The sequence below is a fragment of the Lissotriton helveticus genome, chromosome 3_1, assembly GCF_964261635.1.
Source record: "Lissotriton helveticus chromosome 3_1, aLisHel1.1, whole genome shotgun sequence".
NCBI classification, from domain to species: domain Eukaryota; kingdom Metazoa; phylum Chordata; class Amphibia; order Caudata; family Salamandridae; genus Lissotriton; species Lissotriton helveticus.
In genome coordinates this window covers 1,071,370,449-1,071,394,495 of record NC_136061.1, presented here as the reverse complement: position 1 = coordinate 1,071,394,495, position 24,047 = coordinate 1,071,370,449, and the positions used below count along the sequence as shown (strand labels likewise).

The window sequence follows — 24,047 nt, the reverse complement described above, 5'->3', positions numbered from 1 at the left end:
TATTTCATTGTAAAGTCCCCGTTTCTAGGCCTCAAAAGGGCCCGGACACCAGATTCAGCTCCTGTCTCCTGAGCCCTCGCTGAGGAGCGATACAGCCCCCACCTGTATTCCTGACCCTTCACTTACTTCCTGCCTCACAGTGCCCGGCTCGGCCTGACTCTGCCTCTGAGTCTGCCAATAGTATGTTATGATTCTAGTTATCAGTCCAGCCCTCCTTCTCTGCCTTCCTAAGCTACTGAATCGCATCAATAGTTTCAGTCATCGTCTAGCCTTTACGTCTCCATGTAAAAGAAATACTGTATTAATGGTCATTTAATATTCCTCATCACGCACTACATGTAGAATAATGCATGCACCAGTCTTAGAGTCTGTTAGCCTTTACCCCGATACCTTTTAGTTTATATCAACATGTTCTCTAAACATCAGATACTAGATAGTGTTAGGTACATGTCGCCCTGACTCTCCAGACTTCGGTCTCTGCTCCTAGCATAGCCCCCAGCTTCTCCTAGTAACACGTCATTGTCAGTTTGCGCGCACCACTAGGTTAGAGGTCCCGGCTCCTTAGGTAGCCCCCTCCATGTTACCGCCCCATTTATGACATATTCTGTTACGTTTACATCACATGTCCATGTATACGCCTCCTGTTACACCCACTTTCACCCTTATCTTTCGCGACTGCTATTGACCACACCTACTGCTCCGCCTATCGTATGTATTGTAATGCAATTGTTTTAGTATATATGCTTGTGCACTGTTATTAAATGTTACGCCGATCCGCCGATTCCAATTCTGTCCCAGGCAGCGCTGCCATCCTATTCCTGTGCAGGTTGTCCTGTTCCTGTCCTTTATGCTGTATTAAACCTGCAAACTCCTACTACCTCGAATCTTGACTCTTATTTATTGAGCTATCTGTTATTATTATGTCCAGTCAAACCTAGATCCGGTATTATTTATTTATATACCACATAATGGCGCCCGAACAGGGACTTGCCCTTTCCCCACGCGCCGGTGAAGCCACGTATGCCCCCTGACCCTCTGCAGCCGTGACGGAACTCTTCTGCGCACCGGCAGATATTTCTGCTTCAAGTATCCCTCAGGCCCACGGAGGAGACGGAGGTTGCGGTCCAGCATCCAGACGAGGCGGTGGAGGAACGCGGCGAGTCCCGACCAGAGCCCAAGCCGAGAGTCCAATGTCCGAGGTATCCGGAGGCCCACCCGTAACTGAAGTCCGAAGTTCGTCCGTCCGGCGTCGAAGCAGTCCAGTCCAGTCCGAGGCCTTCCGTTCTTGCTGCCCGGTGAGTACCGTTGCTGGGGTAGTATCTAGACAGGGTCAATCTAATTGACTCTGGTCCGTGGGTTTGGTGGTACACAGACCCAAAACGAAGTGTCCACTCCGGTGGATGCGGGTCCTGACGTGTCTCTTTATGAGACCGGTAAGTTTCGTACTGTTTCAGCAGTGCATCTAGTTTCTGTTCTAGTCAGTTCTGTTCTCGAGAAAATTCATGTATTCTGTTTTCAGTATTCCAGGTAGTATTCTGTTTAGACTGTTATTTTTAAATGTTCTTCATGTATTTTAATGTCGTGGTATGAAAGTGGTGTAATTATCGTGTTCATTGTTTATTGTAATTGTGTCTAGATTACAGTCCAGTCATGCCGTTGTTTTCCAAACTACGTCAGTTAAAAACTAGAAAAGGTCTGTTAGAAGAAGCAGTTCCTGTCCCGCCTAGGGACAGTCCAGGTCACTTTATGTATCAGAAGCATGGCATAAGTGCCATATTATATCTAGATTTATGGGTAGAGTATACCAAACAGTTAGAAGAAAAGTATAGATGGCCCGTATCAGGTACGTGGGATGCCGAGTGCATCATGCGGGTAGAAGAAGCATTATGGAAAAAGAAAGCCAGACAGTCACAGAAAGATGCCATCGAGTTATGGCGCAAAGAATCTCATAAGAGAACCGAAAAAGAAATCAGAAAGTCAGAATTAAGTAGAGAATCCTCAGAAAGAGCCCACGAAAGGGAATTAATCGAGATAGGTGAACAAGTTAAAACCGAACAGTTAGACAGACAGAGGCATGCCCTTATAAAGGGTATGTATCCTCTTCTTGCCGAGGGCTTGCCAAAAGCAACCCCGGAGGCATCCAGTAGTTTTCCGCCACCATTAGTTCCGACCAAGCTACGTCACAAACCGACCGCAGCTGATATTTTTCTCTCGTCCTATTTGGACGACACAGTCCCAGAATATGCAAATCCTGTTCCACCAGCTCCTGTAAATAATGTAAATCCTGCTCCTTCAGTCACCGGGGCACCTCTTGCAGTACCTGCTACGGTACCCCCGGTCCAGCCAGTAGTACAAATCCCCGCCACATCAGTCACTCTGCCAGCACGAAGAGTATCAGTCGATGATTCCAGTATAGGGGCCGCAGGAGGAGGTCCTCCTGGTACCCCGCCGCCAAGTAGACGTCTAGGAACAATCGAGTTACATGAACGTGCGTTACAGCGTACGCCCAAATATAAGTCCGTTGCAGAAATCAGGCGAGCTCTTACTGAATGTGGTTATGATCCAGTTCCAGGCGAGGATAGTATGGTATTATATTCCATACGTATAAGACAGGTATCCGAGTATTTGGTCACCCTACCGAACATGAAAGAAGATTTAGACAGAATATATCGTTTCATTCGTACAGGACAAGATTCAGAAAGTATTGGTGAAGTCATGTCTCTCAGAAAAGCTGAGATCCAGTTGATGTTATTAAAGTTTCTGATCAATTGTTTAATAAGGGAACAAGATTACCCATCCAAAGATCCGACAGAAATGAGAACCCTGACAAGGTGGAGTGATAATATAGCCGAGGGTAAGCACAAGACACTCAATAGTATAGAGAGTATGTACAAGAAAATACGTAAAGAAATAATAAGGTTACACGAACAACGCAAAGAAGCACAAGTAAGCGAGAAAGAAAATGACTCTTCTACTGAAGAGGTAGACGACGAGAATACCGCCAGAATAGCGTATGTAGGAAAATCTAGATTTCCAGACCGCCATTTACGCCTAGAACACAAGAAAATTTTTCATCATCCAGCACCAGAACAAGGTTCTCTAGAACAAGTATTTCAAGCTACCGATCACATTCTGAAATCACGAATCGGTTATAGTGAATTAAGTACTATGCATGAACAAGAACTAGCCCGATCAGCAGTCCGATGGACTACTGATTCTACCACTTTTCCAGACGAAATAGTGGCACAAATGTTTCTGAAATTGCCCCCAGCCGAGCAACGACTGGTGGGTATGTATATGATTCAGCACCTCATCACATTGTATGAGGGTCAACATTCTGATCCAGGTCCGTTACATGATGTCCTGAACGAGTTACTCCAGTATAGATGGAAAGGTTTAGGTACCGATTTAATTAGTGTCATTCTAGAACAGCGTCATAAATATAGTATGTTTTTGAACCCGCATTTTGTTCACGTCTCACCTCCAGAAAGTAAACCGTTTTACATAGATAGACAGAATCCGTTACGAGAAGTACACCCAGTCAGGACAGCAGATGGTGAAATGCAACGAGTATTTGTTTACACTCCGATTACAAAGATGGAACTCTTAGAGATGAAGAAATTAATTCCCTGTCACGACAAAGATCCAGCAGGGTTCCACCGAGAATTAAAGGACATGCTCCGTAAGGTACCGGTCTTGGAGAGAAATGTAAGGAATTACCAGAACTGTTAATACAAGTTTTGCCCAGATTATTAGCCACTAAAAAGGAAGACTGGGATGCAATCTCAGCCTGTAAACAGAAACAAGATGAAGATACTAGTGATTTTTATTCTAGATTCGAGAAATGTTTCATTATAAACAGTGGCTTGAAGACGAGTAGCGAGTCATACCCTCATCTTTTTGTTACTAAATTAGTCGAGAATTCAAGTCCACAAGTTAAGAATCGAGTTTTAAAAGTCGAAAGTACATGGCAAGCTAGTACCCCGTCCCAGATGTTACAGATGCTCCAGTACCACCAGAATAGAATCAGAGAAGAGCAAGAACACGAGAGAAAACATATGAAAGACACGAAAATGAAAGTACTAGTTGCACAATCTGTTCCTCAAGACAGTCAGAAGAGGGGTCCGAATCAAGCCAGTCATCCTGCAGCTCCCGTTAAAGGGACATGCAATTATTGTAAACAGCCAGGTCATTTCATAAACGAGTGTGCAGTTCTGAAACACAATATAGCTACTGGTAAAACTAAAGAAAGACCACGTCCGCCGAGACAAGAACAAGTTTCACAGACTTCTCAGCCACAGAATGCACAACAGACAGTTCCAGCACCGCAGCCTATTGCTGCAACACAGCATGTTACACAGCAGATGTATCAGTATGCTCAGACAGAGTATCCAGAGTATCAACAGTACTCATGAAACAGCCTAGAAAGGGAGGTAGGCTTGCCTCTCATCGAGATTCCTGTAGATCAAGAAGGTCCCTATGTTCATAGTCAGGTACTAGGGAAAGACAGAAAGTTTCTGATTGATACAGGGGCAAGTAGGACGACTATAAGTCACGCCGAAGTTCCAGGGGCTCCGCTCTCAGGCTCTAGAAATGTTTCCCTTGGATTTTCAGGAAAGCCTATTGTAAACGAGATTTCAAAGCCAGTTACTCTAGAAGTAGGTCCATTGTCCCGCACTACTGATCTATTACTTACGAAGTCATGTCCAGAAAATTTGTTAGGCATTAAGACATTGAAAGAATTAGGTGCAGTCATATGTTGTTCCCCAGAGGGAATACGTTTGTTTTTACGTGACTTCAAGGGTCACTATGTATTACGAGATTTTGATCCAAGATTGTCTAATGTTCCGCAGCATCTATGGGCGCAAGGTCCAACTGATGTAGGCTTCATGCAAATCACACCCCACCGTGTGACTCTCAAACCAGGTGTAGTGTTACCACGAATCAGACAGTACAGATTGCCACCTGAGGCTGTAGCAGCCTTATCCAAAATAATTGACGAGCTCATGGCTCAAGGAGTAGTTGTAGAAACTGACTCCAATGTATGTAATTCTCCGATCATTCCAGTCATGAAACGTACTGATCCAAATACACCTCCAGTATATCGATTAGTGATTGACCTTCGAGAACTCAACAAATGTATTATTCCCCAGTACCCAGTTGTTCCAGATATTTCATCCCTGTTGACAGCCATTGATTCTGAGGCAATATTCTTTACCGTAATTGACCTCAAGAACGCGTTTTTCAGTGTCCCCATTCATCCAGACAGCCAGTTTCTTTTCGGATTTTGTTTAAATGGAAGGAGCTATAAATTCACACGAGCTCCTCAAGGTTTTACAGAAAGTCCTAGTATTTACAGTCAAGCACTTAAGAGACAACTAGACAACATTCACATGCCAACAGACACTGCCCTGCTCCAGTATGTCGATGATCTACTGATCACAGCCCGTTCTGAACGTGCTTGCGAGCGAGCATCACTTACAGTCTTGTATTTCCTTGCCGAGATGGGGCACAAGGTGTCCCCTTCGAAGCTTCAATTCTGTGTCCAGCAAGTGATCTACTTAGGCCACTTGCTGTCCAAGTGGGGTAGGCAGTTGACACCCGACCGTATCCAGTTAATAGCGAGTCTTCCTCAGCCCAAGACACAGAAGGAGGTACGTGCTTTTATCGGCCTTACTTCTTATTGCAGACAATGGATTCCTCAGTATACATTTCTAGCTAAGCCACTGATACAGTTAACGACACAGGAGGCAGCCGTATCGACTGTCCTCCCTTGGACATCTGAACATACACTTAGTTTCAATGAGTTAAAGAAAGCTTTATGCCAAGCTCCTGTTCTAGCTACACCGAACTACAGTAAGCCTTTTACACTTTTCGTCACAGAACGTGATGGTACAGCATTATCTGTTCTTACACAAGATCAAGCAGGACAATACAAGCCCTGTGCTTATTTTTCGAGCACATTAGATCCAGTAGCCCAGGCTCTGCCTGAGTGCCTCAAATCAGTTGCAGCCACAGCACTAGCTATCAGACAAAGTGATTCCATAGTATTAGGACATTCCCTGACAGTACAAGTTCCACACTCCGTGGAAGTTCTCTTAAACCGAACACAGACTCAGCACTTGACAATTGCACGTTTAACAGGTTATGAACTGACACTGTTCCAGCCACACATAGAAATCAGACGCTGCAACGTTCTAAATCCTGCTACACTGTTACCATCAGTTAATTCAAATCCTGCCACACACGACTGTGTGGAAGTAGTTAACACTATGACTAAGCCAAGACAAGATCTGACAGATATTCCATTACTAGATCCCGACCTGACACTTTATGTGGATGGTTCATGTATGAGAACAAGTACAGGAGAACTAGTAGCCGCGTATGCAGTGACTACTGACACTGAAGTTATAGAAACACACCGTATTGACACCCTGTCTGCTCAAGCAGCAGAGCTAGTTGCTCTGACACAAGCCTGCATACACGCCAAGAACCTGAAAGTTAATGTTTACACAGATTCACGCTACGCATTTGGAGTCGTACACGACTTTGGAGTGCTCTGGCAGGAGAGAGGTTTCATGACTTCTCATGGAACCAAGATTCAGCATGGTCTCCTTATTCAAGCTCTGTTAGATGCTATACACTTACCGACATCTATTGCTATCATGAAATGCAAAGCACATACGAAAGTTACTGACATTATTTCCCAAGGTAATGATCTAGCAGATCGCACAGCCAAGCTTACAGCACAGACTCCAGATATGCCAGTTAATCCAACACAGACACATACTCCAGATCCGACTACCTGTATGACAGTTAAGGACCCTACTCAAGATGTCATAGATATCCAGTTACATGCTACCCCCGAGGAAATTAAGAAATGGTCCGAACAAGGAGGGGTCCAGACAGATCAGGGATGGTTGACGAAGGGTAGAGCCACATGGTTTCTCCCCGACTCTATGGTTCAAGTCATTATCAATACCGCACATAGTCCAGCACATTTAGGAGAAAAAGCCATGTTAGACAGTATCCAGAACATTTGGTTTAACAAGCATTTACGAGCTGCAGCCAAGCAGAAAGTCCGTACCTGTATGATATGTTGCCAGTTTAATCCAGGTAAAAGTGTCCCGGTGGAACAAGGTGGATTCCAGCCCCCTGACCACCCTTTTGAAGTCCTCCAGATGGATTATATTCAGATGGAGCGATGTCGAGGTTTCAAGTATGTCCTTGTAGTTGTATGCGCTTTGTCCAGGTGGACAGAAGCATATCCAGTCCCAGGTTACACAGCCGCGACCACTGCCAAGCAGTTGGTTCGTGAATTCTTCCCCCGCTATGGACTCCCAAGGGTCGTATATTCTGATAACGGCCAGCCATTCTCATCTGAACTGATGAAACACGTTTCCCTTTTGTTAGGGTACCAGTGGAAGTTCCATTGTGTACGCCATCCTGAAGCAGCCGGTCTAGTAGAGAGACATAACCAGACCCTAAAAATCCGCATTGCCAAAGTCTGTAAAGAGAAAGGTGTGGACTGGCTAGTAGCTCTGCCAGTCGCTCTGTTTTATATGCGCATGGTCGCACATTCCAGATCAGGTCTGTCCCCGTACGAGGTCGTATTCGGCCGCCCCCCTAATATGTGGGGTACACCTAGACCCCGAAGTATTACAGATGTTTCAAGTAATATGCTGACAGATTACCTAGCTTCCTTGATGTCTGCCCTGCACTCTTGTCGTTCACAGGTTTCTGCCGCATTTCCAGACCATACCGAGGTGGCACCGCATGACATCGTTCCCGGAAGTTTGGTTCTTGTAAGGAACTTTGATCGTTCAAGTCCGCTGGAGCCTCGCTGGAAGGAGCCAAAACAGGTCCTCCTGGCCACCCGTACTGCCGTCAAGCTGGAAGGCAGGAAGGGCTGGGTCCACCTGTCTCATGTGAAAAAGTTTTATGGACTAAAGACTGTTTCCAAGAACATTTCCGAGGATTTCAAAGACTGCCAAAGTACTATTCTCAAGGACTGTCCCGCAAAAGACAATGATACAAATCCCTCCCTGTTAGAGAAAACTCCGCAACAGGAGTATAAGTTAAAATTAAGGTCTAGTAAAATAAGTCAGCCAGTTTGATTGTCTAAGTCCTCCCCTAGGTGAAACGGTTAGACCGGTTTCTGACATGTATAAAATAGACCCCCATAGTGAGAGAGTTAGTCAAAACTCAATCCGATGTATCGTTTTTCTAAGTTTCATGTTGTTTTTCAGCCTTATGATTACCTGCACGAGTTATGCATTTTATTTATGTTTTCCAATTTCTCATGTAAATAAGTCTTCTAATACTACAGTAGAACACACGTTTAGTGATCTGCCTCCTCATGAACTTTCTTATCGTCTTGCTATGCGTAACAACTCATTTATCCGCATGTTACATTATTCACACCAGACCAGCAATGCCACTAATTGTTGGGTGTGTGGTCGACTCCCCCCTTTCCAGACACCGAAGGGAGTTTTGCCACTCTTTCCTTATCCATTTTCACATACTGGTTCGTGTGGAGCATGGTCCACGTTAACATTATCCTCAAATGATATGTCCTTTCTTAACAGTACATGTTTTCCAGACAAACAAGGTCTTCCCCACAGAACAGGGTTAGATCTAGAAAATGAAGTTTATAATTTAGGTAATTATTCTTCGAATTTCATGGTCTTGAATGTTCGGTCTGATTCTACTCCAGACTTACCTGCTATTTCAGTATTACCAGTCAAAGGCGAATTATGTGTCCGAAAGAATGGTCCCGTACATGTGGGACATAGTGATTGTACTACTATTGTCAAGTATAGTGACAGCAGGAAATCTATTTTCAAAGCTTCACGTCATTCTTATTTTGTTTGTGGTCAGACCGCATATGTTCGTCTGCCCCTCGATTGGGAGGGAACCTGTTACATTGCCTTCCTTCTGCCACCAGTTTTCCTAGCCCCACCTGACTATCATAGGAATTCCCACTTAGTACATACTAGACACAAGAGAGACCTCCCGATTGTCGATTATACTGAAACTGCTCTAGAACAATACATAGATATCAATAAAGGTGTCTTCCCCTACTTAGGTACTGTCGTGAATAGTAAACTGATACGTAGATTAACCAGAACACTTGAAGCAGTAGTGATTGAGACTACCTCCGCTCTAGGTAACTTAACCGAAGAGCAATCCTTTATGAGAATTGTCGTGCTCCAGAATCGTCTCGTCCTTGACGTCATACTGGCCGATAGGGGCGGGGCATGTAGAGTCATCGGATCTAGTTGCTGCATTTTCATTCCTAATAACGCGCCGTCTGTTTATTCAGCTATAACCAGACTCCATAAAATTGCCCATCTGTTACACCAAAATCCAGGCACCTGGACATGGTCCGGTTGGTTCTGGAATATAATTTCCGCCTGGGGATGGAAAGTGTTGTCCTTTCTAGGTATTGCAGTAGCGATCATATTCAGTTGCTGCCTCTGTATACAATGTGGCCCTGCGATTTGCGGCATTTGTGCTACCTCTTGTATTCCTAGTCCCAAGTCCCGTTCTAAATCCCGTTCCAAGAAAATTCGAGACGAGCAAATGATACTGTATGAAATGATAGATGGTATCATGAATATTGATGTTTCCTGATGGGAAACGTAGTGACAAGGAGGGAATGTGGAAAAGTAAATTTTGCCATGTTCTGTGTCCCTACGTGTCCCCCATCTTATGTTATGTGTGCATGATTAATATGCATATGTATTCCCCATGTTCGATTAAAGACGCACCTACAGTTGTGTCCATCTCTAGTATGCCAGTTTCCAGTTCTCGTGAAAGCTACGAGTATTAGGCCTATGTAAAGTTACGTTGCCACGTTTCTCAGTATGCACGTTATTTCATTGTAAAGTCCCCGTTTCTAGGCCTCAAAAGGGCCCGGACACCAGATTCAGCTCCTGTCTCCTGAGCCCTCGCTGAGGAGCGATACAGCCCCCACCTGTATTCCTGACCCTTCACTTACTTCCTGCCTCACAGTGCCCGGCTCGGCCTGGCTCTGCCTCTGAGTCTGCCAAAAGTATGTTATGATTCTAAAAAAAAAAAAAAAAAACAACCGCAAAGGTGCACCACAACAAATAAGATAATAAGTGCAAAAAGTATTTAAGCACAATAAAGAAATATAACATGAAGAAATGTTGTTAGTCTTCTTTTAATCTTTAATTTTCAATTTAAGGATAATGTAAAGGGAACCGGAGTCCAAGGATTGCCTTCCCAGCAACTTTACTCCTGATGTGTGTTATTTCGTAGCAATGTCGAATTTAAGAGGTTTGGACTGTATTTGTTGTGGTGCACCTTTGCGGTTGTTTTTTTATTGTACTAAAATTCCTTTGGGGAATCGGCACAGTGATGATGGGTGCCATTCAGTGTGCACACAATCCCCTTCATTAATTTAAGGGATATCGAATATTTTTGGGAGAAAGTTAGTCAGGTGCTGACTCTTGGAAGGGTCCATCATTGCAGTTTGTTGCTTATGTTATGATTCTAGTTATCAGTCCAGCCCTCCTTCTCTGCCTTCCTAAGCTACTGAATCGCATCAATAGTTTCAGTCATCGTCTAGCCTTTACGTCTCCATGTAAAAGAAATACTGTATTAATGGTCATTTAATATTCCTCATCACGCACTACATGTAGAATAATGCATGCACCAGTCTTAGAGTCTGTTAGCCTTTACCCCGATACCTTTTAGTTTATATCAACATGTTCTCTAAACATCAGATACTAGATAGTGTTAGGTACATGTCGCCCTGACTCTCCAGACTTCAGTCTCTGCTCCTAGCATAGCCCCCAGCTTCTCCTAGTAACACGTCATTGTCAGTTTGCGCGCACCACTAGGTTAGAGGTCCCGGCTCCTTAGGTAGCCCCCTCCATGTTACCGCCCCATTTATGACATATTCTGTTACGTTTACATCACATGTCCATGTATACGCCTCCTGTTACACCCACTTTCACCCTTATCTTTCGCGACTGCTATTGACCACACCTACTGCTCCGCCTATCGTATGTATTGTAATGCAATTGTTTTAGTATATATGCTTGTGCACTGTTATTAAATGTTACGCCGATCCGCCGATTCCAATTCTGTCCCAGGCAGCGCTGCCATCCTATTCCTGTGCAGGTTGTCCTGTTCCTGTCCTTTATGCTGTATTAAACCTGCAAACTCCTACTACCTGGAATCTTGACTCTTATTTATTGAGCTATCTGTTATTATTATGTCCAGTCAAACCTAGATCCGGTATTATTTATTTATATACCACAGTCCCAATCCTTAAACTACAAAGGGCTATCACCATTTGCATCAGGTTAGTGGTATGGTCATAAAAGAGGAAGGTGTGAATTTGCCTGGGGGGCTCCTGTTATTTCCACTAGGTGGCACGGATCGCCCTAAGAAGAGAACAAATAAACTAAGATGAATGGAGCAGTTAATGGTTCGAACAATATGCAGAAAGTGGGAACAAGATAAACCCCAATCCCAACACCATGACTGCCTTACCATTTCGGCAAAAGCAATGGAAAGTAGGCAGGGAAAATAGAGAGGTCCAAGAAGAGCTAGGTTGTAAGTAGCATTTTCTCCTCCAATGTCTCCAGATACACACTATACATTCAGAGAAAATCACCTACTATGGAAAAAGTAGATATAGTAGCCACCACTTGTAAAGTGCCTCTGAGTGAATCTTCACACAAGGAGTGTACTACTTTAAAAAATGGGGTATTTGTCCATACTTTAGTTAAACATTCAGAAGAAAGAACTATTGGAAGATGGACTCTCACACTCAATCTAATGTTTAGGCATGTTACCTTGGTAACACATGGTTTCTACATCCATGTGACTATGACAACATTTCTTCCAATGTCTCTTGAGCACAAAGATAGTAATGTTGCTGACTGTAATAGTTTCGACATCAATATCTTCCTTTTTGCCTGCCAGTTATGAATCTCATGGGCCTGAAATCTTTCATTGGCCTTGTGATACTGTTTTTGTAGCGAATAGTAGTTTTCGCACTGCAGATAATACAGGAGACTCTCTTGGTGCTTGACAGCTTTGCCTAATAGATAAAAATGTCAAGTTGATAACAGGTGCACTGCTTAACATGGTCTGGAGCTCTAAGGTTTGAAATACAAGCACTTCTTACTCACAGAAGGACAGCTGCCAGCCCTTATTAGCGCACTAGCAATATGGGAAAATTATGGTCCTTGCATTATACAAGAGTAACTGAGAATGGAATAACTGCTCAATGTGTTCAAGTAATATTATAACTGATTGTTTATATCATCAACTTCAGAACACGCTTGTCATTAGAATTTAGATATAGAATTTAAATGTATTAAAATGATATAATAATTTGCTGCAGTAATTTGATCAGGCACTACAGGGTGCAAATGATTTGTAGGTGTTCTTTGAGGACTAATATGAGTGTGTCTTCTCTTTTGTTAGTGTTATGTTATGAAAGGAGCAAAGCCATAATTAACAAGTGCAGGATGAAAAGATGGCGCAGCCACGGCTTGTACCACCAGGACCTGACAGCTTCCACTACTTTACCAGAGAGTCTCTTGCAACGATTGAGAGGCACATTGCCGAAGACAAAGCAAAGAAACCCAAACAGAATGAAAGAGCTGATGAGGAAGAAGGCCCAAAGCCAAATAGTGACTTGGAAGCAGGGAAATCACTGCCATTTATTTATGGAGAAATACCTCAAGGAATGGTTTCCACGCCCTTGGAGGACCTGGATCCCTACTACAGCAATCAGAAAGTGAGTGTTAGAAATAGCATCCAGTAAATGTAATTGTGTTGTTGAGTGGTTAACAAACGGACTCAAAAGGTGTGCTTGAGGAACTAACACAGTTTCACCAAAAGTATTATTAATAATTTCAAGCAATGTTCTTATTACATTTGATTCAAATGTTTTTCTTCAAAAGGAAATGTTCTTATATAATTTTCATACTTTGCAGGCTATATTTTGAATAGTTACATGGTCTACGCTAAGGGCCTGATTTCGACTTTGGCAGAAGGGTTACTCCATCACAAAATTAACGGGTAACTTATTTGTCTTAATACAAGATAGGATACGATGCACTTGTAATAAGACAAACAGGATATCCGTCACATTTATGACAGAGTAACTAGCCTGCCAAACATTAGAATAGGCCCTTAGTCAATTTCTACTTTCCTTTTTCCATGCACGACATATGTTCTATCAACAGAACACAAATATTTTGATTATTTATATATTGTATGACTTTCAACAATTCAAATCGTGTCTCTATATTTGTACAGCACTGACACAATGTACACACACAGCATGTGATATGAACATTCACAATATAGGACAGAACAATGTGCTTGTGTTTGCCCACAATGTGTTTACAGTCTTGATATTTTACTCTTTGAAACTCACAAAAGCCATGCAACAAACTTGCCCTGCCTTGTGTATTACAGAGTGCTTTGTAAATTATCCTGTTGATTAAGTAATCTGTTTCTGTCTTTTCCACCCAACTATACTTCTCCCACACACAATCGCTGTCCCCAGGAGGCTACCATTCCTGTGATGTCATTTCATTATAGTGAGTTGCAATTTGAGACCTACGTGATGAATATTGATTAGGTAGGTCGGATTGCGACCCACTACAATTCAATTTTTTTTAACCAATCTACTAGTACATTGGTCGGTTCACAAAATTATTTTCTATTTGCAAAAAGTCTGTGTGCTATTTGTGACCACTTTTTGCAAATGAAAACTTTATACATCAGCCCCAAAATTCTATGGAAATAGTTAACTCAATTCTCCAGTCACTGTTTGTTTACAGGGTTAGACTGATACCTCAACCCCACCTCCTCGGAACATTCCTGACATGGGAAGAAGCATCCTGAATGGCAAAGGATGTCCCTGACTGGTGGAAGAAATACTATGCAAGGGCTCTTGACTTCTGCGGGCGCACAGGGAAAGGAACTGCTCCACCTATACTCCCATTACAGAGCATGTTTTCTACCTGCTTTTTGCTGGTACAATTGTATCTGGGTTTTACTGCATCTGGTAATACTGGGTGTACAAACATATAGGCACTTGTCATCCAGTTGTAGCCAGAAATGGGCGTTCACTACTGGAATGAGAATTACTACTTCACTGTAACATGCAGTTTCAAAGGGTTTTAATACTTTTCACCACAGGACATTCACCGACCCGTGTTTAATGCTGATGTTTGTCCTTTGGTGAATTCTACAAATGTAAATAACTTGCAGAGTTTACTCTTTAGATACACTTGTATTAAAGGCAGTTTATTCGGGTACTTCTTTGCAGCCTGCACCACCAAACAGAGTCCTATTGTCTTTATACATGTTTTTTCGAAAGATGTTCTTTCCTCCTGTTTCTCTCTGATTAGATACTTTATCGTTGATTCTGCTCTTGACCAATTCCCAGCCCTGTGCTTCTCGTAGGTTAAAGAGTTGATTCTGTCCCTGGTGCCATTTTGAGAGATTTGGCCCCATCTCCACTGCCTCTGAGGACTTGTTCCCCCTTCCAGGAGCTCTCATCTGTGCATGCCACTCTCCCATCCCCTCATCACAGAGTGTTTGACTTCCCACTTCATACCCCCTCTTCTACTATCATTCACTCACCATTCAACTGTGAGCTGGCCCTGACAGAACGACAGTTTATTGAGGCAAGCTTTTCTTTCGGAGTGACTTTCTCCGCCTGGCACCTAGGCACAGTTGTGGGCCCTTTTACTGTTGCAAAACTGCCAACTTCTTCTCCTGCTTGATTCACTCTGGTCACAGAAAGGGCAACAGGTACAGTCCTAACTTGTCTTCTCTCCATCTTTACCAGCCTGATACTGGGAGCAAGCCCACCACCTTATAAAAATGCCCATCTCTGACTGGAGACCAGAATCATAACTGTGACAGTGATATGCGCCCCTCAGTGTTGACCCTCCAAACTGCATGCCTCAGCCCCTCCATTTCTCGCCGAAACTTGTCTAGCCGACATCCAATGGCTAAGTTCTCGCACCACTTAATGTCTATTTGGGCCCCTTTGCTCAAACCCAGGTTCCTCCTTCTTCACTCTTCTTACCTTTATTTTGAGCCACTCTTCCTCGTGTTTTTCTGTTTAGGGATGAGTGACATCGCTTTCCAGGTCTTAATGACGTGTATGTTTTTCTTTTAATGATCTCTGCCTCCCTATAGTGTCATGCTCTTTTTTTTTTTTTTTTTTTAGTGTGAGCCTTCTTATCCCTTCTTGTTTCATTCTTAGTTTACGGGGCTCCCCCCACCTAAATCCAACTCTCTTTTTCTTACTTTGCTACCTGCATCTACAGTGGTGTCTAATTCCACGACGAGGTACAGGTTAGAAAATGACCACCAAGGAGGAATATGAAGCAAACAGTCTGCATACTGTTTGGAAGACTAGGGAGCGGAAGTAAATATTTAGGAAACTCTTCTACCTTCTGACACACTCAATAGTCTGTATTATTATGTGTTAATGCTACAGCCTACTGCTCTAGCAAATATTACATAGTTCCTGTGGTTTAACAACAGTATTTGAAATAAAATGGAAACATATGCCGGTGAGTAATTAAATTTATTTACTGTAAGAGTGTATGCTGCTCAGGCCTGGAACAGCACAGATTATTGTGAATTAATTTGTTTGGCTGCCATAACTAGACCGATCTTCTGCAATCTGCATTGCAGCATATTGCTCAGTCCAACATAACATTAATCTGTGCCAAAATGAGCGTGTCTCTAGAGTCCTTTAGAAATGTAAATGGACTGCTGCCCATGCTGCTTATCACACAAGTTACATATAGTTACGTGCTGTGAAGAATGAAGATTGTTCAGTTTGACGATTCTGGCTATTTCTAAATGCTGTTTTATCTTGTGCTTGCTTTACAGACATTTATAGTATTAAACAGAGGGAAGGCAATCTTCCGCTTCAGTGCCACTTCTGCCTTGTACATTTTAAATCCTTTCAATCCGGTTAGAAAAATAGCTATTAAAATTTTGGTACATTCATATCCTTTTCAAGTGTTTGGCATTAAATGAGTGTATATTATAGTGCATATTTTACTTGAAAGAAATTACATTTTCCATTTGCCACATTTTTTCATGTATTTAAAAATGTACCATTGTGTTTGTAGGTTATATATTCCTTGGCTAGTCTGATTCCTTTCGCCATGTTTTGCACATTGAAGCTACCCAGTGGAGAATGCCATATTGGAGCATTGCTTTTAAATGACACCTGCTGCCAGGTCTCACAGAAGTGGGTCAGTAATAATGTAATATCCCAATGTACTATGTCCCCTTTACAGGAATGTTGGAACTGCTTGAGTTAAAAAAAAGATTTACTCTAGAGGTGACCCTCTCAACGAGAAGCATCACTTATACCAAGAACAATCAAATGATGACCTCTTGCAGGAAAGAAATGTGTACGCTTTTTGAAATACACTTCAGCTGAGCACAGACCGAATACATTCAATATCTTATAATTGCTATGAAGGTCATATAATTTAACTTCACCGCTGGGCTTTTCAGCCTAGTAAAACTATGTCCTGTAAATATGGGTTAAGTAGCACTTTGAATCCACATTTTAGTAATTGGTTGTCATATTATATTTTATTTAAATGGCGATATGTGCTCTCACAAAGGCTGCTAGGAAAACATGCAAAATCTGAAATTACTCAGCATATACCGTCCTCAAATAAGAATTTCCTTCAATAAGGAATTAATACAGTTTCTGAATACAGAAGTAGTCTAAAGATTTAGGGCCTCATTACAATGCAGGTCGGACTTACGTCCTACGGGCACCGTGAGGGAAGCAGGACCGCCCAACTAGTAGTCTCCGGTCCTGCTTCCCTCTTCTAACCCTCCACCATCCTTCTCACTGCAAATAACTGACTAATATCCACCACTCAAATTACTTTCATATTTCACTATACTAATTCACCACTAATCCTTTATGGGTTTCCGGAGTAGCATGCTACTCGCCAAAAAAAGCACTTCAACACCCCATCAGGGGTAACAAGCGCTATATAAATACAAACCTTTTTTTCCTTCTTCTATCATTCCACTATACTGAATCCAAATATTTGACTAACCTATCTACCACTTAAATTACTTTCATATTTTACTATACTAATTCAACACTAGTCCTTTATGGGTTCTGGAATAGCGTGCTACTCGCCGAAAAAGCACTTCGACGCCTCGTCAGGGGTAGTAACTGCTTTATAAATGCAATTACAATACAATACAATACAATGCGACCCCCTTCAAGGTGGTCGCAATATCTATACTTTGTATTGCGGCGTGTGCTGCGGGCTGCAGCACACGCCGCAGTACAAAACATACACATCTGATATATCCATGCACTATGTGGCAGGCACCATGCGGTGCTTTCCACATGGTGCAGTGACAAGCAATGGTACATATTGGAGGACCAGTAGGGAAAGGGGGCCCGCTACAGTCTCCCCAAGTCTCTTCCCGCCCGGCATTTCATGGCAGGTTAACTGCCATGAAACGTCTGGGGGAAAGGGAGATTGTAATCCCTATGGCAGTGCCTGAGCAGGCACTGCCACTGTTGTAGGGATTGCAGTCCCTCCGACAGTCTGATGGGCTCCTTGAGCCCATCGTATGCGTTGCGGTCAGTCCCTCCGCCCATCCTCCATCTGCCCGCCATCGTAATGCGGCGGGCAGTTCTGAAGGGTCCGATAGCGGTGAGACCAAAATGGCCTGACGGTGGCAGTCCCATCGCCATCGTAATAGGAACCTTAGTTTCTACTGAAAGAAAAATATGATTCAACAAAAAAGGATATTGCATAAAATGTATTGGGTGTCATTTGTACAGTAACCTTACAATGGGTTTTAGAAGAATCTGGTTCTTCAAAGAATGACAAGATGACTCAATGACTTTAACAGCTGCCACTGACGTGCAGTGATTGGCAGGTAATAACTTCAAGTTCCAACTAGGCCAACTCAGCCTCCAAAATTCCCAAGTTGGTAATTGTATGCTACTATCCATACAGATTCCTTCTTGAGCTGAGCAGGGCACCGACATACACACACCTGCTTTATTTGGCTGATAGGTCACTTTGGGAGTAGAAATGTATTTTTATGTAGGCACACCACATGCATGTAAATGGACCACTAGACTTGTGTCTTAACCAATTTAGGCCAACATCAGATGATAGATTTGTCACACCAGCAGTCTATTTAGGCATATGTATGTACATTCAATTGCCACAATGAAAAGATTAAAATGGTTGAATATCGGTCTGACCAATTGTAAAATAATCAAAATGACCCTAGGTTTCCAAATATTGCTTGCCCAACTTTCTTCATCTATTTTGTTTTTCCTTTGTTGATTCCTCGAGTCTTTTTTCAACCTATTTATTCTGCTGTTATAATGGGGATATAAAAAAAACAAGTTGTTCCGACAGATTTATGAAAGTTGTGATGTTGCAGGGTGGTTTAACTCTTTCTGACTTTAAATTCTATTATTGAGCATCACTTGGTGAATAAATTGCCCATGCATTAGTCTCCTGTAACAACTAATGGCCTCTACAAACATTATTCCTGCAGTAACTCTCATGAAAGATTTTCTATTTTTTACTGATCAAACTTCACAAACAGTCAAATTTAAAACTCATTGCAGTTTTTATGCATACATTCCTTACCTTGGTAAGACACTTTAAGGTTCCAAAATACACCATTTTCAACCAGCATTTAATGCAAATTAGCAAGCAGCACCGCAAAAGGTCAAAAACAACTGTTATTTCAACTGACCAAGGCTCTCAATAAAAAACAGTCAGTTGGAACACAGAATTAAAGTTAATAGAAACTCAACCTAGTATATATGTTTTCTCCCAGTACAAGTCAATGAAGCTTAATCACATGACAGAAACTTGTTAATCTCAGTGAAAATTATCTAGTGTATCCATGGAAGGATCCTTCCCCTAAGGAAGCAATGAACGACCTTGAGGGGAAGTTATCATTCATATGTGCAACACTAGCCTGATTATTCCCACAGAATCCTGTTTCCATTTGCCATGTTTGGAAATGAGGTAATTCCATTAGGAAAGGTGCCCTTGACTACCCTGAGCCTAATGGCTTCTGGTCTAGTAGAGTCATGAAAATGATCATCAAGCATGGATAGTGCTACAGAAAGCCCCTAGCTAGTTAAAGATAACATCCATATTTTGATACGTAATAGTTTGATACATTCATGGCAGTATGTGCGATTATTAACACAACTATATATAAGAGTATACAAGCATAGTACAGACAAGATAACATTTATTTTCACAGCCCTGCCTTTCCTCAACGTGGAACAAATTCATTTGACAATAGTTCAACAGAGTTTAATCTCACCATTTCTTTATCAGTTTCATTGTTATGTATTCCCTCACCATGCTGGAAAGAAGCATGCGTAAAAGTGTTGGCAGTGCCTTTATTTTTGCAAATGCATTGGATGATGGACAATATTAGCTTAATAGGTATATATAGAATAACTCCGATCAGAACAATACCAATAACGAATCCAAATATTTTCCTACCCCAAGGGCCGAAAAATTACCCAACCACGTCCAGATCCCATTAGCACTTAGGCATGGGCCACTTTGTATTTCAAGTAATTTCTTTACAGTCTCCTTAATATTAACTATTTGGTCATTGTTGGGAAAATGAGTGCAACATTGGTTCACGACAATTGCACACACAGTCACACCCCCTTAGATGCTAAGAGAAAATCTCAAACCATTCTGTTTTCGATCTAACAGTTCTGTCACTAATCCTGAATCTATTGTCGTGGAATTTTCTATTTTCTCCAATATTTCTGCATATATTCTGGTCTTATCTAAAGAAACAGTAATTCGGTACATGGGAAGTGGAGAGGAGAAGAACCTAGAGGTAGTTGAAACAGCCCACCTGCCCATTTTTCACTCTAAGGAATGATCATCAAAGTGTCTTTTGGCTGGAATGATGTGCCCTTGATTACAAGTCTCAATTCAGTCTAAAGGCAGCCAGGGTTAGCTTGTGATCCACAAATGAACTCTGCATGACCTTCTTGAGAGTGGCCTTTGAGAAGCAACAGTCCATGGGGAAGGCAGTCTTCAAAATGAGGTGACTCACAAGGAATGTTTTCCACTGCTAAGTCACACTTGCTGTTTCCCCAAAAATATTAGGGGTATTTGCTCCTTGGTGCTCACAAATAATTCCTTGCTTGGTCACTGTAAGATGAGTCATATCTGGCATTTTACGGTTGAAACATTTCAACACATGAGAAAGAAGATGGGGAGATGCCAGCACACTATGGCAATTCATGCCTAAAGTAGAAAAGCTGAAGACAAGTGCCATTTAAACTGGTGGGCACTTCCATCAAATGAATGCTGTGTTTCATATCAGTAAGCGAGTGTGTGCAGATCAAGCATGAGGAAAAGTTTATGGTCTGTCTGCACTTTTCCAGAAGCAACACATAGCAATTACCCTTGTAAGTTGAGTTGTGGATCTTTATAAGGGAAGGTGCAGTACAGTTTGACCTTGGAATAATTCCCCATTCTGCGACAAGGATGTACCCCACCCCTGCCAGGTGCTCAAAGCAGCAAGGCAGATAGCAGGCCAGAAGGGGAATTGGTATCCAGGAGGAGGTTGCCTACCTCTGATAGAGGTAGTAGCAATGAGAGGCTGTTGCCCCAGCATCATGTGGTGGTGGTGAAGCAGGAACGAAGGTGGTACAGATACTTTGTCCCGACAACAGTTGATGAAGCTACAGCAGAAACAGTTTAAGTAGATTATGTGGGGCCAGTAACAGGTCCTGTGTTAGCAGCATAAACACCATTGTCTATATAAGAAATGATTAGTCTACAGTGGGAAGAGCAGAGGCAAGTTGCCAAGCCACAACAAAATGAACATCTGGTTTTGTGACAAGCAGAATTTAGTTTGGTCCATGCCAGCGGGCTATAGTGCTGCCTCCCTCTGTTATATGCAAATGTATATCCAATCCCCAGGCTGGAGGGAGTGGCAGCCCTTGGTCAGACACTCAGGTAAAGTGTCTCACACCTCAGAATGGAAACTGTGAAGACATTGTATAAGCTTTCTGGAATATTGTAAAACAACTTCATCATTTAACTATAAATCCAATCTGGCTGAAGCAACAGGGATTTGTTTGGAGTATCATGGTTTGACTGATTACTTTTTCATGCAGGCTAAACTTTGTCTTCTAAGAAGGGATCACTCTAAATGACCACAAGGCTAATGATTGGTCATTGAGCCATTTTTACTGTCTCTTTTGCAGTAGACAAAATGCTTTTTTTCATTATCAAGCCTTGTTTTCCTTCTTGGGCATAAGATTTTTAGTGAGGAAATAGAGTCCCCTTTGCACTGATCTAGAGTAACAGATGCCAACGGTTTGCCCTACACCTTTACGGGTTCTGTAGAACAGCTGAATCCCACATAATTGGCTACTGTAGATCACAATGTGGACAGTACCTGTGAACCTAATACTGATAAATCATGGACATTGCAACTTGGTTTTCGGAGCAACTCAAGCTTTTGACATAATAATGCAAGCATCAAATGCACTTGCTTTGAAGTATATTCAAAAACACCTCTTCTCGGATACAAAACACAATCCAATTCACTTTGCATAGATTATCTCTGCCTGACAGGTTTGTCAGAGAAGTAGGACTAAGTATACAGGAGTTGTTACGTCTAATGGGTCCCACAAAAATGGACTATGGCTCAGTAATGTCATGGGGAACACTTGACCGGAAATACCAACTGTGTTTATGGACATGCCTGAGAGAGGTAAAGAAGGGACTTCAGAAGTTTTGAGTGCCAAGCCGCATGCGGTCGTCTGTAAGGCAAGTGGTGCATTTACCGTCAATGACACAAGTCACATAAGGGAACTTTTGATTTACAGATTTAATGGTACACATAAAACATTCAGAACCTCTTTGGCTGTCCTGAAATTTGGGGCAAGTCTTCTGAGTGATTTGATGATACTCATATTAGTCTGGGACTCCTGGCACACTGGGGCCTCTTCTCGACCCATACAGTTTCCCCTTCCAGTTCCTCTGGCCTTTTCTCCTTTGTTGAGCCTCTCACCTAAACCCAATTAATAACTTGCTGCATATTTTGTGATTTCAGTTACATCAATATTGATTCCACATTTTCTTTTTTTCACTGGCCCTACCTCTGGATTCATGTTTAATAGTGCATCCTTCACTGCATTAAACTCTACATCATTCCCAGGGGCCACTCTTGGCCATAGCGCATTTCCCACCAGTCTTTAATCCACTTCACTCAGCACTATCAATCGCAAACACTGATTCACATTTGCTCGATAAGGTCTGAACACCTCAATTAAATTTTGTAATTCCTCCCTAATCTTAGTGGAATTTTTTCCATATATTTTGGGGAATTGTTTATTTATGCCCATTAATTCAGATGTTGTCCTATGAAAGTTGATCACAACTCTACCTCCAGCCTCTGGAAGTCCCTCAGAAGACTAACGGTGGAAGAGGTTGGACCCTAATCATCAGTATCACTTGAATAGGTAGAAGAAGAGGCCCATCTAAACAGCCGTTGTGCAGTTTGTTTCAAGCTTTTGAAAGTGATAGTGGGACATTGCTCTCGTCAGTATCTCTTCCTCAGGTGAGTAGTAGACTCATCCTCTGACCTGGTCCCTTTACTGTCAGCCAAATGCATCACAACACAGTGCCCGCTTGCAGATGTTCTCCTTGTTCCCCAGTCGTGGGACATCTCACAGCCACTGCTCTGTTTCCAAGTACAACACTAGCTGCACCACTAGCCCCATGGCTGGAATGAGGAATGTGTCTAAACAGATCCTTATCTCTTTCATGTGGTTCAGTGATTTATATGAATAGATATGGAGGAGGCAGCGCAGTTACAGAACAAGCCATTACTCTGTCCCTAAGGTGGATGATTTTATATTCTGGCTTCTCCTGAGTACCTTTCTTACGGTGGACCTATAGGATTCTTGTTTTTGGTTTTGTGCCTCCTTATACCGTTGTAAAAGCAGCCATTGCTTGGCATCTATTCTATTCTTGGGGACTTTCTGTTTATTCCGCAAAATAGATCATCTTCCTTTGTTGAAGGTACCATGATAAGGAAAGGATTTATTTCCGTGCTCATCAGTAAGTCACTTCCTTTCCCTTAAGTATTTTCACACGAGTTTACCATTTTGTTGTACATAGTATGAGCATTGTAGCGAGTTTCCTCTTTAGAATGTCCAGGCACAGTGGGTATTCATGATAATCCACTCACACTCAGGATAAAGGGAAAGCATCAGTGGGTATGGTGCCAACTGTTCACCCGTGGAGGGAGATACGAAAGGAAATGAGAAAAATAACGTCTGGATAAAAATCCCCTCCCCTTAGAAATTTGCCAAAAGCTTACATTGGTCATGGGAAAATGGAAACAATAAGACTTGTCAATACAGACGATAAAGGCAAATCTGGGGAATGTTCCGTCAATTGTTTACAAACATTGGGGAGGCCAGTAAGTGACATGGATTAGTAATAGTACTTTTCACGTCCACATTAGGCACTATTGCTCGTTGCTTGTCTTTATTATTACCACTGTAATCGAATGTAAATAATGCATGTTTATTTTAACTACTATAATTTAACTTCTGTAAAATTTCTTTTTTGCATTTTGTTCTGCTTGAGGACATTTTCAGAGGAACTCTAACTGTACCCATATGCTCCAATAAACAAGGAAAAATTGAATAGGATGTAGCCTAAAATAAGCTGCTTTCTTTTCAAATGGAGCATGATCAATAGAAGCAGCCTATATAACCTTTTGTTAATGGCTTGGAAATATGAAGCTATTAATTCGTATTGTAACATATATTATTTTATAAAATGTTGTTGAAGCCCACTAAGAAATATGCTAAGAGAAAGGGTGTGTTATAGGAGGTTCCGTTTCTGAGTATAGTCTGTGATTGTACCGATGGAAGAACTTTAGAACTTTAGCTTGGATTACGTTTGTTTAAAACCATGTTTCAT

General features: G+C 42.1%; 1 protein-coding gene across 1 annotated transcript in view; it reads left to right on the top strand.

Annotated features, from left to right (window-relative positions):
• LOC144823277 (sodium channel protein type 2 subunit alpha-like) overlaps positions 1 to 24,047 on the top strand; it is a 942,252-nt gene that overhangs the window by 130,710 nt on the left and 787,495 nt on the right. The window contains exons 2-3 of the mRNA XM_078681632.1: positions 12,472 to 12,787; positions 15,919 to 16,037. Coding sequence (XP_078537758.1) covers positions 12,524 to 12,787; positions 15,919 to 16,037 — 383 coding nt within the window. The 5' untranslated portion in view covers positions 12,472 to 12,523. The remainder of the gene's footprint in view (positions 1 to 12,471; positions 12,788 to 15,918; positions 16,038 to 24,047) is intronic.